Genomic DNA, 17,260 nt, shown 5'->3' with positions numbered 1-17,260 from the left:
TTATGACGACTCTTTTTTTTTTTTTTTTTTAGAAGATTATACTTAAAGATCTACGATAAGAAATTCGTTGAAAGACTGCTTTAAGAAGAAGTGTTATGTTAGTTACATTGTATTCTCGCATTGTAAAATAAAGAATATGTTTCATGAAAAACATATACGTACATATATGTACTATAAAGATTAATTTTCATGATACGTAACATAAAATGTAAATATTTAATAGAAAAATGTAATTTGAGTGCCATTGATTAGTATATCATTCGTATTATCAATAGCATCCTATTTTACCGACATGATTGTGGATTATTGTGTATGTGTGCGTGTGTGTATAATATAGTTGTATGAAGGACTTATTTCTATAACTTTTTTCTCATATGAAACTAATGACTATATTATTACACAACTAGTGTATGTGTGTATATATATATATATATACATATCACACATGCGCATATACTTACTTATGTATAAAAGCTTTTTATATAATGTAAATAATGTACATTTTTATCTATCCTTGGTAGTAATAATTTTGGCAATTTGTCGTATATGTACGTTGAAGCAAATATAATGTATGATAAATCATAGAAAAAATATTAATAAATCACGACTAGATACTTAAGTTACTTTTATAAATGATTACATTGATATTGCTAGAAAAAAGATTATCATGGTAATTTTTTTAATAAACTGTTCTTTTAATGTACAATCTAAGATATGAATATGTACTTTTTTCTCTTCCAAGATAAATAGTATAAGCATGTGCTCATTACAGATGAATAGTACTTCTGTGTATAAGTAGCTTTGATTACAAGTGCTTGATAATCGATGTATTAAAAATTTCAATGAAAAAAAATTGCTTTTTACCTCCATGATTCATATTGATCTATAATATAGAGAGTAAAATATTTACAAAGTTGTTCATTTCATCGTCCGATGATCATAGATAGGCACTACTTAAGTCAAAGACGTAATTGTGTATGAACAATGATATGATTTCTCATAAATCACAACGTATGAAATACTTATGACAATAAATTTAAAAATGTTTGCTTTACATACACGCTATTATGATTAATTGGATATACTTCTGTACAAATTTTTTAGACAATCAAAAATATTGGAAAATCTTTCGCATCCAATACACATGATTGGATTTTAGGTGCAATTTTTCAATAATAATGATTAATAGATCGGTGCAAATGAATTCAACTAATTAAACACACAGCGTCGAATTTGTCGAATATAAATTTTTCTTTACATCATATTATGATTCATATATAGGCAATGGGTGACCCTCGGAATTGAATACCCATTTATCTAAATCTATTAATTGTCTGGTATCATCGAATAACAAATATAAATATTTCAATGTTTCGGCGAACCAAAAACTTTCGGTCATATCTTGTGGTCGTATGTTATGAATACTTCGAACATTCCCAATACTTGTGTATCCATTTTCCACTTTAGTATAATTTTCAAATGCCTATTTATATATAAAGAGATTAAAATATATTTATATATATATATATATATATATATATAATAAGTAAAATTGCGAATAGACAAGATCAAATTTTAAGGTAAACATGTTAAAGCTTACTTGAAATATTTGCCAGCCCCAATCCTGGAAAGTTTTATTTCCTGTGAAATACCACATATAAAAAAGACTTTCTATAAACTCAGGTCGTAGAAGATTATGTGCATCATTTGTTTTCACATACATATCCATTTGATTATCTCCTTCTAACTTCTGTGAGTGGTAAAAAAGAAAATAAAAGGATTTATTATTAATGTATGTTTATAACTCTTCTAATAAATTTACCTGAATGTTAAAGTAAGTTATTTCAGGAGCAAGAAAAGTTGGTTGTATTGCATATGTTTGATAACAAGTTTTGACAATATCATTTGCAAAAGCCATATGTTCTTGTGGTAAGCCATGATGGACTCCTAAGGCTAATGTACCTCCTAAGTAACATGTAAGATGGTCCTATAAGATATATTCATGAGTATTTTTTTAATTCTTAATGTTGCTATATAGCATTAATATGTTTCCAGAAAGAAATTACCATCTTTGGTCTTGTATCTTTATGCGCACCAACTAATTCTGCTATAAAAAGATACTTATTAATAGCTGTATATTTGACTAGATGTTTCTTAGTTCCAGAAATGCCCAATAAATAATCATCTCGTAAACTGTAAATAAAGAGAAGCAATGGTCTATCAGAGACACTACTACTATCTCGTGCATTGCAAATGATCAGGAGTTACATGCTTAAAAAAAAATACAGACTAGTCTATGGTCTTCCCAGTTTGTATCCATTGTTTCAATAAATATTCGTAATAGCTGTCACCTCTAGCTCCTAAAGTAATTGTCGCATATTCTCTAAATTGTCCATTGTTTGCATTGATAAAAATTGGAACTAGACCATCGTGTTTCTCTAATTGATGTACATGTTCTGAGACTCTTGCAGCAGCTGCCTACACAATTATTAATTATTATGAAGTATACTTTGAAAAGTAATATCACATAGAGATATTTTTCTTTATACTTCTTTTCTCATTACCTCAAATTTAGGTTGTCCTGAACTACGACTTAAATCACGAAATTCTAATTGAATGGAAGTTACTTCACTAGTACTACTATCAGGCCCCCATTTAGGACTATGTGCTGCTCTAGTCCCTAAATTGACATCAGAATATGGAACACCAGATCTGGTAGAAAATGCTGGCATCATACGATCTCCCAAATCGATCTTAAATTGTATAGACTCTCAATGATTATAAAATAAAATAATAAAATATAAAACAATATAAATAAATAAGATAATGTACTAAAAAATTTTAAAATGGTCAATATTGAATTTACCGCTTTATTTAAAAATATTTTTTCTCCACTAAGATGATATGCAGCTAACAATCCTCCTAATACTCTTATTGTTACTTCAAACAGGTTAACATCACGATTCATGGTGAAGACCAAACTATTTTCAATCCATGATTTGGCTTCTGCAAAATCTAAAAAAGTCAGGGATATTAATTTCATAATATTGGAAGAAGATAAAAGTGAATATATATTATACATACCATCATTCAAACCCATCATGTATAAAGTATCTAGAGAGTCCACAATAGTAAATCCTAAACCAAACCATTCGTGATATTTTTTTGATATCGGCTTAACATTATCATGACCCCAAGCATATTGTTTATACCCATCCCATGAATGTTTAAATGCTGCAACTACTGCTTTTTGTCTACTATTTTGTGGTCCTATAAAATATAATTGTTTATAAATTATCAAGATCATTAATCTATTACTTTTACATTAAATATACCTTCAAATTTAAGTGCGATTGGTTTTGGTTGAGGTGGTTCCCCAATTTGATCATCATCTACTTGATTGATCTCTGGTTGAAATTCTGGTTCTTCAATGACATCACCACCATGACCACCACCAGCAGGTTGGTTAACATTATCTACAACAATATCCTCTGGCACCTAGAAAAATCAGCTGTTAATTGAGTAGTTCAAAATGATTTTAATACTTTATTTACCTTTTCATATTTTACTGTCTCTTGAACTATATCAACATTATTATACTCATTGTTATTTTGTAAAATGGCATTTTTGGTTTCACCGGGCAAAAGATAAAATATCACAAGTAAAATTGTTACAATAGCAAAGTAGAAAATACTTCTTTGAAACCTTGATAACTGTTTCCATTGCTGTAATAAAATAATAAATAATTAAAATAATAGCTATCATTTAACAATTTAATAATTAAAAAATTATCATCATTTGTGTGCAATATAATGTTTGAAAAATAATTACCCTCCAAAGGCTACGCGAAGTCCCCCGTGTGAAAGCCGCACTATCGTAAATATTTAAACTAATATAATCTGTTTTACCTAAATCCCGGGGAGAAAACATGTTTTTACTGAGGTTAAGTCGTTCTGGCATACGTAATGAACTACGAGTGAGCCAGAAGACATTAAAAGAATGTGATCACGTTTAAAACTGATGGACAAAATGGTCCACATTTATAAAATCTGTAAATATTATCTTTAACACATTTTTATAACACCATTGCAGGATCCGGCATTACGACTTTACACATCAATTCGGAACCGCTTATAGTTACAGGAAGCTAATGTAGATAGCGTTCTAAAAACAGCTGATACAATTCGTACATAGTTTTGTACTTTGAATTTAGTTTGGTTATTGGTTTAGTTTATTATTTGTAATATCCCGATTTTTATTAATAATTTTTATAGTGTCATAATGACTCTTTCAAATATATCAGGAATACCAGATAAACATTGGCAACCTCCTTTCGTGGCTTTTGAGACAACGTAAGACAAATATATAAATATATAAATACCGTTTCTAACGTGTAATTTTTTGTTAGTGATATATTTTTTCTATTTCAGTATGGGTGAAATAGTCATTGAATTATACTGGAAACATGCACCTATAACGTGTAGAAATTTTGCTGAATTGACACGTCGTGGATATTACAATGGTACAAAGTTTCATAGAATAATTCGTGATTTTATGATACAAGGTAAAACAAGGTTGTGTTCTGTAAAACTCTCATTGAATATTGCATATGATATTATAAATGTATGCGTCTATACAGGTGGAGATCCAACTGCTACAGGAAAAGGTGGTATGTCCATATATGGAGATAGTTTTGATGATGAAATTCATGATGATTTGAAACATACTGGCGCTGGTATATTATCCATGGCAAACTCTGGACCAGATACAAATGGATCTCAATTTTTTATTACATTAGCACCTACACAGTGGTTAGATGGAAAGCATACTATATTTGGTAAGATTAAAAATTATAATATATACATATATATGTATCAATTATGATTTTATAAGAGTGGTCCTAATTTAAACGAAATCTTGTGTTTTACCATGAGCAGGACGAATTCATTCTGGTATGGCAATAGTAAAAAGAATTGGTCTTGTTGAGACAGATAAGAACGATAGACCTATCGATGATGTTAAAATTGTTAAAGGATCAGTGAGAAATGCATGAATCTTTTGAATGGAAGGTTTGTATTATAGCCGATTGATTTAAGTAATAAGGTAATACTATTTCTATTATGCGACGTAAAATATTACTCTGCATAAAATAACTAAAAGAAAGAAATTGATAATACATATAAAATAACAAACTGATTAAATGTAACTACTTTTTTGATAATATTGAAAGAAGATTATAAGACATCCATTTATTAAAGTATAAAATTTAACATTTTATTACCCTTGTATAATGTATTAAAATATAAAAAAAACAATAAATAGCGAATGCGTTTTTTAAGCAAGACGCAAAATATATATTTTTACAATCTATTTCAGTATACGCCGCTTTTTTTTCTATATGTATAAATTAATATTTAATTAAGCAATGAAATTGATATTTGTTAATAAATATATCGCAGATAGTAGAAGCAGGAGATTAAAGTAAATATGGATCAACTGGAAAAACCAGGATTAGTATGTTCTATAACACATCGACGACAATAACGTTTAACTGCGCGGTATCCAACCCAAGTTACTCTAGGGCATTCTCCGATATTTAACTGTCTCAAACCACGTACGTAATACGCTAATGCTTCCAGTCCAGCATCTGTGATTCGTTCGCAACCACAAAGAGAGAGCTTTTTCAAATTAGGACAGCCTGTGGAAAGAGCCTCGAGTGTGGCATCACCGATATCGCATTTTCCTATGTCAAGAGCTCTGAGCCGTGGACATCCACGTGCCAAAGCCGAAGTAGCGCTATCACTGAGTGCTTCGCAACCACGTGCATTCAAGTAACGTAATTTATAACAATGTCTTGCTACCACAAGCAAACCGGCATCAGATACACGGTCGCATTTACCAACAGAAAAATATCTTAACGATGGCCCTAGACGTGCGGCCACTTCACGTACACCAAAATCTGTTATTTTTGCGCAATCAGATACAGAAAGTTGTCGTAAATTTCCACAGTAAGATGCAATAGCAACGAAACTGGCATCGGTTATACGTGCGCATCGTCGGAGATAAAGGCACGCAAGTTGTGGCATACGGGAGAGCGTTAATACCAAACCAGAATCTTCAATATTGTGACAATCGCTTAAATCAAGCGATTGTAATTGCAACGATGTTATCCGGCTACAAGCTTTAGTCACACTCACACATCCAGTTAAATCTAATTCTTTTAAATGCACGCAATTATCTAAAATGGCAGTCACATTAGCATCCGTGACGCGTCGCGAATGACGCAAAATTAGAGAAGTTAAACTTAAAAATGGCAGTTGTCGAAAGACTCCAGGAAGACCTGTGGCACCTTCCAATATCAACCGGCGAATACAAGAATGACATCCTCGCTGTGCTAAAGCATTTAGTGCTATAGTCGCATTTTGAGGATACTGTATTTCAACTTCCTTCCATAAGGATGGATGCCACGCTATTTCCCATAGACGTCTACAAGTTTGCGCCAAAGCACAGCGATCTCTAGTACTTAACCAGGAGAAAATTTTTAATAACAACTCATCGTCAAGTTGGTAAAGACCTGTAACATATGCTCTTTTCTGTTGTGACAGCGGTTGTTGTCTCGTAGATACAGATGTAATAGCAGATGAGGAAGGCACACGACAACCACTGTTGTCAAGAGTATGGTATCCAAGATCAATTGCATCAGAGGATGGCCTGTATAAAGACACTTTCTGTGTTGTATATCCAATTCCTCGTTCAGAGTTATTTTTCTCCCCAAAAGATGGAAAGAGGAGTGGACAGGATCCATCCATTCCATGCTCTGATTTTTAAAAGAAGAAAAAATTTTATTTTAATTAAAATGTTAAAATATAATGAAAATTCAAGATAAGAAAAATATTAACAAAATTTATGTAACAAACAAATTCTGTTATTATTAATAGTTCAAAATGTGAACGTTTAAAATTTTTAATTTGAAAAAAAATTCTTGCTTTATTCTCAAATTTCGCGCGCATATCGATATGCGAATATAAACTGTCAATAGAAGAAAATAAACATTTTACATTATTTTCTATGATAAAAAATTGTGAAAACAATTTACTTACAATCACGTTGACAAGCAAAGTGATCAATGATATCCTCTAACATTACTGAGCATTATCGATCTATCCGTCAGTTCCTCCATTTTGATCTTGCGGTCCAGTTGTTGAAGCAGTTGGATACATCTTGATCGATCTTTACGAATAATTAAAGTTCAAACCATTTTCTATATGTTCACGTATCGATGAACGCTTCGTAATTTTGTTAGAATATTTTTTACACTTTCTACCTCTAAATATAGGAATAAATCTGAGCGAAATCAATGGAAAAGATTTTCCACACGTTTATAGTTTCCGATATACTTTATGCCGTATTCTTACATCACGATCGATAGGTTGTCAAGATCACTCGGATCAAAGATCGAAAGTATGAAGAGAACTTAAACACATTTTCGTCACATCTGATTGGACAATATATATCAACGTTGATTGGTTGATTCTAATGTAGCTAAGAAATGTCTTAATTTCACTATATTTTTGTACATTGTACGAATATGTTTGTATCATTGACTTATCAAAGCACATTTTTGTATTTTCCATCGAAAATTAATTATTTTAAGTTCTCGAATAGGAAAAACCGAGATAAAAATAAGTCATCCCTACTACGCGTTACACGTAGATGGTATTGCGAGATATCGCAAGAGTCATTACGTTTGCGCATGCGCGGCGCCGATTCTGAAGGTTATAAATACAGCTCACTTCCAGTAGATGAGTGAAGTTGTCAGAGTTGAGTTAGTCGCACGATGGCGCGACATGTTGGTCGCTCGTACACACCGGCAGTTTTTCTATTATTCGTTATTGCAGTTATTCGATTAACAAGAGGCAATACATTGACAGACGTAGTGAGTCCGTTGAGTAATCCTAACGTAACCGCTGTAAGCGTGTTAAATCTACGGGATTCGTTCTTCCATGAAACACCTTCGTTTCGTTCCGAGTACTTGATAGAGCTATATGGGACCGGCCTCGAAAGTAACTTATCATTACATTGGTCGGATGAGGGTAGTGATTGTGAACGGAATAATGTACTCAAGAACATTTGGATTTCGATGTCAGGCGATCGTGCGATATACACGTTTTCCGAACTTCCGGACTTTAAAGTAAATACGGTCTATTTTTGCCTGAAAAACGGTGAACGATGGACCAATCTTGGAAGTAATTTTACGGTGAACTTACCTTCGCGATCGCAGTAAGTATATATATACACACATATATATATATATACATGTTTATGTACGTATGTGTATGGTACGATTGGTATGCGAGGGTAATTTTCCTTACGTGTAACAAAGAAAAAGAAAAAAGGACGAATTGCTGTCTACCTACGTTGCAACCTCAGAAGATGCCGGTTATATGATATAATGTGATTTTTTTCCTCATTGTGTAAGACACCATTTTTTTCTCGTACACTTTTGCATTTATTTGTCTACTATCTTAGCATATTATCGCATATAATGTAGTTTTATCGTGATAATAGTATCTTTGATTAAGTCTTACGTTATATATTTTTTGTTCATGTAATTCTTATTCCATCTATGATATATATATATATATATATATATATATATATATATATATATATATATAACGAGATTTGAACTAAATTTAGAGTACCAGCAAAGAGATATATATATATATGTGTGTATATATATATATATAGATAAAACAATATTATAATGTAATTTTTATTCTATTGTAAATATGAATTGATGTGCGAATAAATGATTTAGACATCTCTGAAAGTTACGAACGTCTCGTTATCACTGTATACATTTGCAACAAATTTAAGTGTACTATAGATTAATCTTCATCAACATTTGTTCTCATAAACATTAGAACATTAATTTATAGAGGACAACTGCGTACATTTTACTTTGCATGTATTTTGCTTTGCATGTGCATAGTACTTTGTTTTATTGTTCACAATAAATCATTCTTTTGTCTTCATTTGAGATAATTGTTTATCAATAAGCAATAACAATAAATATTATTTTATAAATAAATAAAAACAAAGGTTCGACATAAAGTGTAAATATATAGAACATAAATTAATCAGATTGATCTAATGAATATAATATAAATTCGTATAATAAGAATTTTGTATTTTATTAACATTGAATAGTGTAATAAAATTGATGTATTATTAATGTATATATAATATTATAAATTATTTTCTTTGTTAAGAATTTTAATTAGTTATTTTTATCATAATTTGAGATTATACTTGTTATTTGACCATTATTCAGATACTCTAGGTTGGATGTATAAAAATAGATTTATGTTTGACCTACATTTAAGTGTTCCAATATTTTTACATTGAGCAAATATTTTAAGAAAGAAAATCATATATAAGCCTACTTCATTCAAGTTCTTCAATGAATTAACAGTTTATCTATAGAGAAATTTTATGTCCATTTTCTTTAATATGTTTAATTTTTAATTTTGTGAAAAATATATAAACGTCAATAAAGTTCTTTGTAGTGTATAACATTTTTTGTGCTTATTATGTTTTCTGTATTGAGCCATGGTTTCCTTTTACATACTTCTTGATTGCTTGCTATCAGACTGATGACTAATTATCTATATCAGTGTATCCAATTACTTTTTATATACGTTGCAAGTTTGCTAGTGATTATTATCTGAAATATGTATTTAGTTAGTTATACTACATTTTTATAACATTGATAAATGCTGTATCAATGTTATACAAATATGTTATAATTTTTATATGTATTTCTATTATAAATCTTACGTTTTTTATCTTCATAAAGAAAAATACTGATATTTTTTAAGTAGGTCATTGTACTCATTTTATATCATATACTTTTTATTAAGAATTTGAGATATTATCTTTTATATAAACATGGTATATTTGTCCTTCTACCTTAGTTTATATATCAATGTTCAATTGATACAATTATTTTAACCTTTAAAATTAAGAGGACCGTTGCAAGAGAGAATAACAAGTATGTTTGATGTAGCTTCTACAAAATTGAATAATATTTCAATTTATAATTGTTTCCTGACCATTTGTATTCTCTATAGCAACTGAATATTTCATTCTCAGAAAATATTTTCGCACACGTCGTGCCAATTCACATGTACCTGACATCGATGAAAATGAAAATGTACCATCGACGCAAGTCCGTACAAACATTTACATCGAAGGCCTGAGAGTTGAGTTAGCTGATAAGGATCCTAGCTACACCGAAGAAGGTATTCCAGAGATTTTGGCTGGTACCAAAGCAGTAATACGGTTATTCGGATCTGGAATTACAGAAGGTACTTTAATCACATTTACGGATATACCACAAGAGAGGGATTCTATTTGTGACAAAATAAAGAGCAATGAGTTTCAAGTAAGAGAAAGTTATTATTTACATACCAAAATTAATTCAAAAGCTTGTAGAATCAATTTTATAATTTGAATGCATGCAAAAAAGAATTTAAAAGTTCTTTGTGAATGTAAAACTTCTAAACAGATAATTAAAGCAGACAATTTTTTTATTTTATTGCTTCTAGGTGAAAAATGTAGAGAAAAATACAGCAACCATTGATGTAGTTCTACCACTTGGATCTCCATTTTTTATTTGTGCAAAACCACCAATGTATGAAGATGGCCAAAGTGATTATGTGCCCTTTAAACATCAAGGCATAGCTTCATGGAATATGGTGAGCGTTATATTTTTTCTTTTAAATGTACATATATTTTGATATTACTAAGGTAAATGTAATATTAACTATTTACAGTCAATATATTTCAGATTCGTACATATGAAAAAATGTTACCTCTTTGGCTTACCATTTTAATCATTCTCCTGTGCCTCAGCTTTTCTGCTTTATTCTCTGGCCTTAATTTGGGTTTGATGGCAATGGATAGAACTGAACTAAAAATACTTTGTAACACTGGTACAGAAAAAGTATGTTATATAGATATAGTTGATTATATATTATTTTTTTCTTAATTCTGAATGTTATAGAATTGTTTAATTTACTATTAAAATATCAATATCTGATTTTTTAAACAATTGTTAAGTGATTTAATTATATTTTAGGAAAAACAATATGCAAGGACAATACAACCAGTGAGAAACCATGGAAATTATTTGCTTTGTTCTATTTTGTTTTCAAATGTCCTTGTCAATTCATTGTTCACTATTTTGTTAGATGATTTAACATCTGGGCTAGTTGCAGTCATCTGCTCAACACTTGCTATTGTTATCTTTGGTGAAATTTCACCACAAGTATGTATTTTTCAAAATGTAATGTAACTATTATAACATTTATGAAGCAAATGCTTAATGTTTTTCTTTATAGGCCATATGTAGCAGACATGGCCTATGTGTTGGTGCTAAAACAATTTACATTACAAAATTAACTATGATAATAACATTTCCATTAAGTTATCCAATTAGTAAAATTTTGGATGTTTTTCTTGGTGAAGAGATTGGTAATGTGTATAATAGGGAAAGATTGAAAGAACTTGTTAAGGTGAGCATTTATTTAAAAACAATAATTTGATGAGTTAATAATATTTTTGATGAGTATAAAGTTTCTATCATAAACAATACTACTATAACTATATCATAAATTATAGGTTACAACAGGATATAATGATCTAGAAAAAGATGAAGTTAATATTATAGCTGGAGCATTAGAATTACGGAAGAAGACTGTTGCAGATGTTATGACAAGAATTGAAGATGTGTATATGCTAAATTATAATGCAATTTTAGATTTTGAAACTGTATCTGAAATCATGAAATCAGGTACACATTATTTTTTTCTTTTTTAATTTCACTTTAATTATTTATTGCATTTATATTAATTCATAATGATTTTATTAATATGATTTTTTTATTAATAATGATTTTATAATATTTTATTAATATTAAGACAACATGATATTAGGACAACATTATTATATTATTTTAATATATTCAACAAATTAAAATTTAATATAAATAAGATGTAATCTCTTATTGAAATCTAGATTGATTAAGAATTAATTTAAAATAATGTTATCTAACTTATCAAACACTTTTATGTTTAGCGAGCGATTGTACTATCTGATTAATTAATTATGTAAAAATAATTAGAAACATTGTTAAATAATATTACTAATACATGATTAACTAATATTCTATTTACAGGTTATTCACGAATACCAGTATACGAAGGAGCTAGAACTAATATAATAACGATGTTGTATATTAAAGATCTTGCATTTGTTGACCCTGATGATAATATGCCGCTTAAAACACTTTGTCAGTTTTATCAAAATCCATGCAACTTCGTTTTCGAAGATGTTACATTAGATATAATGTTTAAACAATTTAAAGAAGGTATATTCTATAAATATAATTCTATGTAAATAGTTTTATTTACAACTTTTTATAATAAAAATCTTTCATTAATCTTTTATTCTTATAGGTCATAAAGGTCATATGGCATTTGTTCAAACAGTTAACAATAAGGGTGAAGGTGATCCTTTCTATGAAGTGATAGGTTTAGTTACACTAGAAGATGTTATAGAAGAATTAATTCAAGCAGAAATTATAGATGAAACAGATGTATTTAGTAAGTTAGATCAAAATATCTGAATATAAACGCAGTAAATTGTATTTATTAACGTAACATTTATTTATTTATAGCCGATAATAGAAGTAAACGTAAAAGGCAAGCTCGGACAAAAATGCAGGACTTTACTGTGTTCGCAGAGAAGAAAGAAAATCAGCGTATTCATATATCTCCTCAATTAACTTTGGCCATGTTTCAATACTTATCTACAAGTAGGAAGAAGTGTTACCTTGAGATTAGTGTAGACATTATTATAAGGCATTTAGCATATATCTGAGCATAACATATGATTCACAGCTGTAGATGCTTTTAAACCTGATACAATATCCGAAACTATTCTACGTCGTTTACTTAAACAAGATATCATTTATCACATCAAAGTCAAGACCCGTGAAAAAGCCAGAAATGACCCTGTTGCAGTAATTTATCAGCAAGGAAAAGCAGTAGATTATTTTGCATTGATATTAGAAGGTCGAGTAGAAGTTACAGTTGGTAAAGAAAATTTAATGTTCGAAAGTGGTCCATTTACATACTTCGGATCTCAAGCACTTACTACGAATATAGGAATAGGTAAAAAAAAAAAAAAAAACCGTATATTTGTATATTTAATTACGCATATCCACGTTAATGATATTTATATTTATTGTATTTATTATATTCTAGCTGAATCTCCCACAAATGGAAATCCTCAAAATCTTGGAAGTATTCAATCGATCAATTTAGATTCTATATTACGTTATACATTTATACCAGACTATACTGTTCGGGCAGTAACAGAAGTATTTTATGTCAAAGTCAAAAGATCTTTGTATCTCGCTGCTAAACGTGCCACCCTTTTGGAACGAAGCCAAAAAGATCCTTTACCTAGTCAAGATCAATTTGACGATGAAGTAGAGAAAGTACGTAGGATATAAATTTTTCAACGGCAATCCAAAATCAATTAATATCAACTAGATAATACAAGGAAAAATTTTCTTTTTAGTTATTACATTCCTTGGATGAGGATGACCGTAGCGTACCAGAATCGCCAGTTTTACCAAAAGACAAAGAAATTGAAACCAGTAAAGAAAAAGAAGTTAAAAGTCAGTCACCAATTCGAAGTGCAACTGCCCCAACATCTCCTCTTCCAGTCAGTGCAAGTCCAGTCACAAATTCTAAATTTGTTTCATCACATAGCGATCATAATGGAAAGATAAAAAATTCCCCGATAAAAGTATGTCACTTTGAGCTTGCATCATTTTTTATTCTAAGTTCTTATCATTTTAATTTACTTTGACGTTACAATTTATTTAAGGCACAAAATACAGCCACTCCAACAGGAATGGGCAAACTGAACTTAGATTCTGACGTACATATAAGTCAGTCAGAAGCTGTCCGACTTTTGTCTGGGAAGAAATCATTGGATGACGAGGAAAGAACAACTTTATTAGTTAAACAAGATCGTTCTTAACGCTTACAGAATGGCCGACGATATACGATAATGTCGGCAGTTGGAATAGTATTAAAGATACCAAGCAACGAAGGGCAGAACATACGTCTATGACATATACAGATGTTTTGGCATTAGGTACTTAACAAATTACTTAAATATCTAATGTAAACAATACTAATCCAATTATGAGATTCTTATGCATTTTATATCATCGCGATTGGCTTAGAAACTGTACCCAATTCCTCGATAAATAATATATCTATTTTGCTCAGGGGAAGTTGCCAAAAATGTTCATATATATGTTCATAGAACATTATTCATTGAATAGCTCATTTCATGAACAATCATACGTGCATCACATACCACCGTTCAATGGCATTTAGCGCATGGTAGAAGAAATATTCCGATTTAATCTCACACGTTCCATCAAGTCTCTTTTTTCATTAAGCAGCTAAGTACTTATAAAGGTGTTCAGTAAAGACTGAACATGTATATAAATAGAAGTAATAACTCATTAACCCATTCAGTGAATAAGTGCTCGTAGATTACATTATATTTTAATTAGAAAGAATAGGAAAAGAAGTTTTGAATATTAATCGTGTTGCTAGACTCTGTGTTGCATACACTTCTCAATATACTCTACATTAGCATTTAGATACAATATTGAATACTTTTCAGTATAGTGACACTATGTATTTACATAGTAATTCTTTCTCTTCTTTCATAGAACCTAATTAAGTTTATCTACGAGCGCTCTAGGGTTAATTTTAAGATTGTTTTTATTTTATAAAAGATTTTATGATTTATTTATTTATATTATTTATGTAGTATACATACATACATATATATATATATATATATATATATATATATATATGTATTATATCATTTATGGATTTTATGAGGAGAATAGTTCAATCTACAAGAAAGGCTCCTTTAATATTCTGTGAAAGAAGTTTTTCTACAACAAGCACTTCCCTTTACTTACTGTGAATATAGTATGAAAATGTTTTTTTTTTTTTTTTTTTTTCCTTTAAGTATTGATGTAATGATTTTTAATGTCAAAAGTAATAGATTTGTGGGTACAGTTTTTTTGCTGATCTAGTAAAAGAAACAGGATGATTAATATTAATTAAAACCTTATAATTATTATTGAAAACTTTTGTGTGGAAATAAGTTTATTTAACAATATTATAAAAAACCGTTGTATGACCAAACACAGGTGGATATTAAGCAAAAACAGTACAAAGTAATAAATTTGTAGGTATATATATGATTGAAGAAATTATTAAGTATTTTTCTTGGTGCAACGGTTGTTCATTTTGCTTAATAAATTATATCCTTTATATTTTACATTGAGTAATAGGTGCCCTAAAAATAATTAGTGGTAAAAAGATATATTTGATACGTAATTAATGTAATCGTATTTTTATTCTGTGCCTTAAAATATCTGGTAGATATAAACCTGTTTAATCAGCTTTATTAGACCAAGTGTTGCCCTAAAGAATATTTTAGTAACCATTCGAAAAATATATCTGTTAATTTATTTTCTATTTCTTTTTATAACCCTTGAACATTTAATTGTAATTTCGCACAATATGTATATATATATCAAGTATATTAACATTAGAGAAGAATTATGAACATTATGTTATACTTCACATATATACGTAAAAAACGTATTCAAAGTTATTACTAAATATCACTAAAAATGTGGTAGTATTACTTGCAAGAGACATAAATCAATGAAATTATTGTATGCTTGAGATATTTTAATGAATTATAAATTAATTGCAAAAATGGAATAGTATAAATATAATCCAATCTGAATAAATCTTCATATACAAATAATGGATAATAGAAACAATATTTAACTAATAAAAATATATTTCTTCACTTCTATAATTTATATTGCAATATAGAAAAAAAAATAGGACTCAGATTATATTATTTCTGAATTAATAACAAAGGCAATTTGTGAACATATCTCCCAATTGTTAAAATAAAAAAATAATATTTTAAGTTTGTTTAATAGAAAAGTATTGTAGAGCGAGATATCGTTTGAGTTTTAAAATCTATTTTATTTTTGCTATTTACTCTAATTTTTTTAATAAATATAATTGTAGAAACTGCCATATATTTAATATAGTACAATTTTTATCGTTCAAAATTTTAATAATTAATTTATTTTTGAAATTAAATAAGATTAAATTAATATTGGTTGTGGGTATATCTCTTTTTGATTATAATTTGCATACCAGATACAAATTAAAGTACTTATTTATATGGCCATACATGCATAGAGAGGTCATTAAAATTAAACTTCACATTGTCAATTCATGAAATATTGAAGGAATATTTGTGACATTGTTTTAATGATATTATTTTAGTATTTATATTCATTTTATTTTTTTTTTAACAAATACAGTTGTACTTATCTTATATATAAATCGAAATCATTTTGCGTAACATGCGAAATAGAGAGAGAAATATTTTTTTAAGTTTATAAATATTTTATTCGCGTTCTGAAAGATTTTCAGAAATATCAAAGATTAATTGAATCTACAATTTGTTACAAATTAGATAAATTAATATCGATTTATAAATGCTTTTATAAGTAAATGTTTAGGTGCGTTTTATCGATATAATATACGTGTGTGTTTTTCATTTAAAATTAACAACTATAACAACAATAACAATAGCAATAATTTCATTATGATTCTTAAATTTTATATTGTTTCAACTTATCACGCAATAACCATTTTTAATTCTGATTCTGTTTCTATAGTAATAAACTATTTTATATACTCTATACTAAGTTTATATTGTAAAAGAAAGTCAAGTCAGTATGTGCATATTAAAAAAAAATATCACATATAACTCTTTGAAGCATGATGATATACGTAGTATTACACAAAAGTTGTTTCACATATAATAATAAAAATTTATTTTTCTTGTTGAAATTTATAAATAGAATAACTTGGTCAGTCTTATTAGAGAAATTTTCTCCTCAAGTATTAAATAGGAGGGGGTATGTATAAGGTGCTATTTTAGCAGTAAATATACATTATATTGCTGTTGATATATGAGTAGGACTGTATATAAACCTCTTAATAAACTTCAAAGAGTTACAATGCACATCTTACACGACCAGAAA

General features: G+C 28.9%; 4 protein-coding genes across 4 annotated transcripts; 2 read left to right on the top strand and 2 right to left on the bottom strand.

Annotated features, from left to right (window-relative positions):
* Positions 1-662: 662 nt before the first annotated feature.
* LOC122627052 (endoplasmic reticulum mannosyl-oligosaccharide 1,2-alpha-mannosidase) lies at positions 663-4,117 on the bottom strand. The gene is made up of 11 exons (XM_043807807.1): positions 3,832-4,117; positions 3,555-3,725; positions 3,336-3,498; positions 3,085-3,270; positions 2,867-3,015; positions 2,565-2,753; positions 2,291-2,478; positions 2,067-2,193; positions 1,823-1,987; positions 1,601-1,750; positions 663-1,483 (listed from the first exon to the last, which is right to left on the bottom strand). Exons 1-11 carry the CDS (start codon positions 3,958-3,960, stop codon positions 1,265-1,267), a joined length of 1,836 nt encoding a protein of 611 aa, XP_043663742.1. The 5' UTR covers positions 3,961-4,117; the 3' UTR covers positions 663-1,264.
* Positions 4,118-4,140: 23 nt separating this feature from the next.
* LOC122627057 (peptidyl-prolyl cis-trans isomerase-like 1) lies at positions 4,141-6,886 on the top strand. The gene is made up of 5 exons (XM_043807816.1): positions 4,141-4,352; positions 4,431-4,564; positions 4,640-4,837; positions 4,938-5,069; positions 5,460-6,886. Exons 1-4 carry the CDS (start codon positions 4,282-4,284, stop codon positions 5,051-5,053), a joined length of 519 nt encoding a protein of 172 aa, XP_043663751.1. The 5' UTR covers positions 4,141-4,281; the 3' UTR covers positions 5,054-5,069; positions 5,460-6,886.
* Positions 5,057-6,809, bottom strand: LOC122627056 (F-box/LRR-repeat protein 7-like). The gene has a single exon (XM_043807815.1). The coding sequence runs from the start codon at positions 6,807-6,809 to the stop codon at positions 5,493-5,495; it is 1,317 nt and encodes a 438-aa protein (XP_043663750.1). The 3' UTR covers positions 5,057-5,492.
* A 908-nt stretch (positions 6,887-7,794) lies between the features above and the next one.
* On the top strand, positions 7,795-15,650 carry LOC122627049 (unextended protein). The gene is made up of 14 exons (XM_043807804.1): positions 7,795-8,280; positions 10,159-10,450; positions 10,614-10,763; positions 10,856-11,011; positions 11,147-11,335; positions 11,409-11,582; positions 11,689-11,860; positions 12,245-12,436; positions 12,525-12,671; positions 12,746-12,883; positions 12,969-13,241; positions 13,335-13,570; positions 13,654-13,884; positions 13,966-15,650. The coding sequence occupies exons 1-14, from the start codon at positions 7,838-7,840 to the stop codon at positions 14,119-14,121; spliced, it is 2,949 nt and encodes a 982-aa protein (XP_043663739.1). The 5' UTR covers positions 7,795-7,837; the 3' UTR covers positions 14,122-15,650.
* The last annotated feature ends 1,610 nt before the right edge of the window (positions 15,651-17,260 follow it).

This window comes from Vespula pensylvanica, chromosome 2 (genome assembly GCF_014466175.1).
Source record: "Vespula pensylvanica isolate Volc-1 chromosome 2, ASM1446617v1, whole genome shotgun sequence".
Classification (NCBI taxonomy): Eukaryota; Metazoa; Arthropoda; class Insecta; order Hymenoptera; family Vespidae; genus Vespula; species Vespula pensylvanica.
Note: the sequence above shows the minus strand (reverse complement) of the source record. Positions and strands in the feature narration are given on the sequence as shown.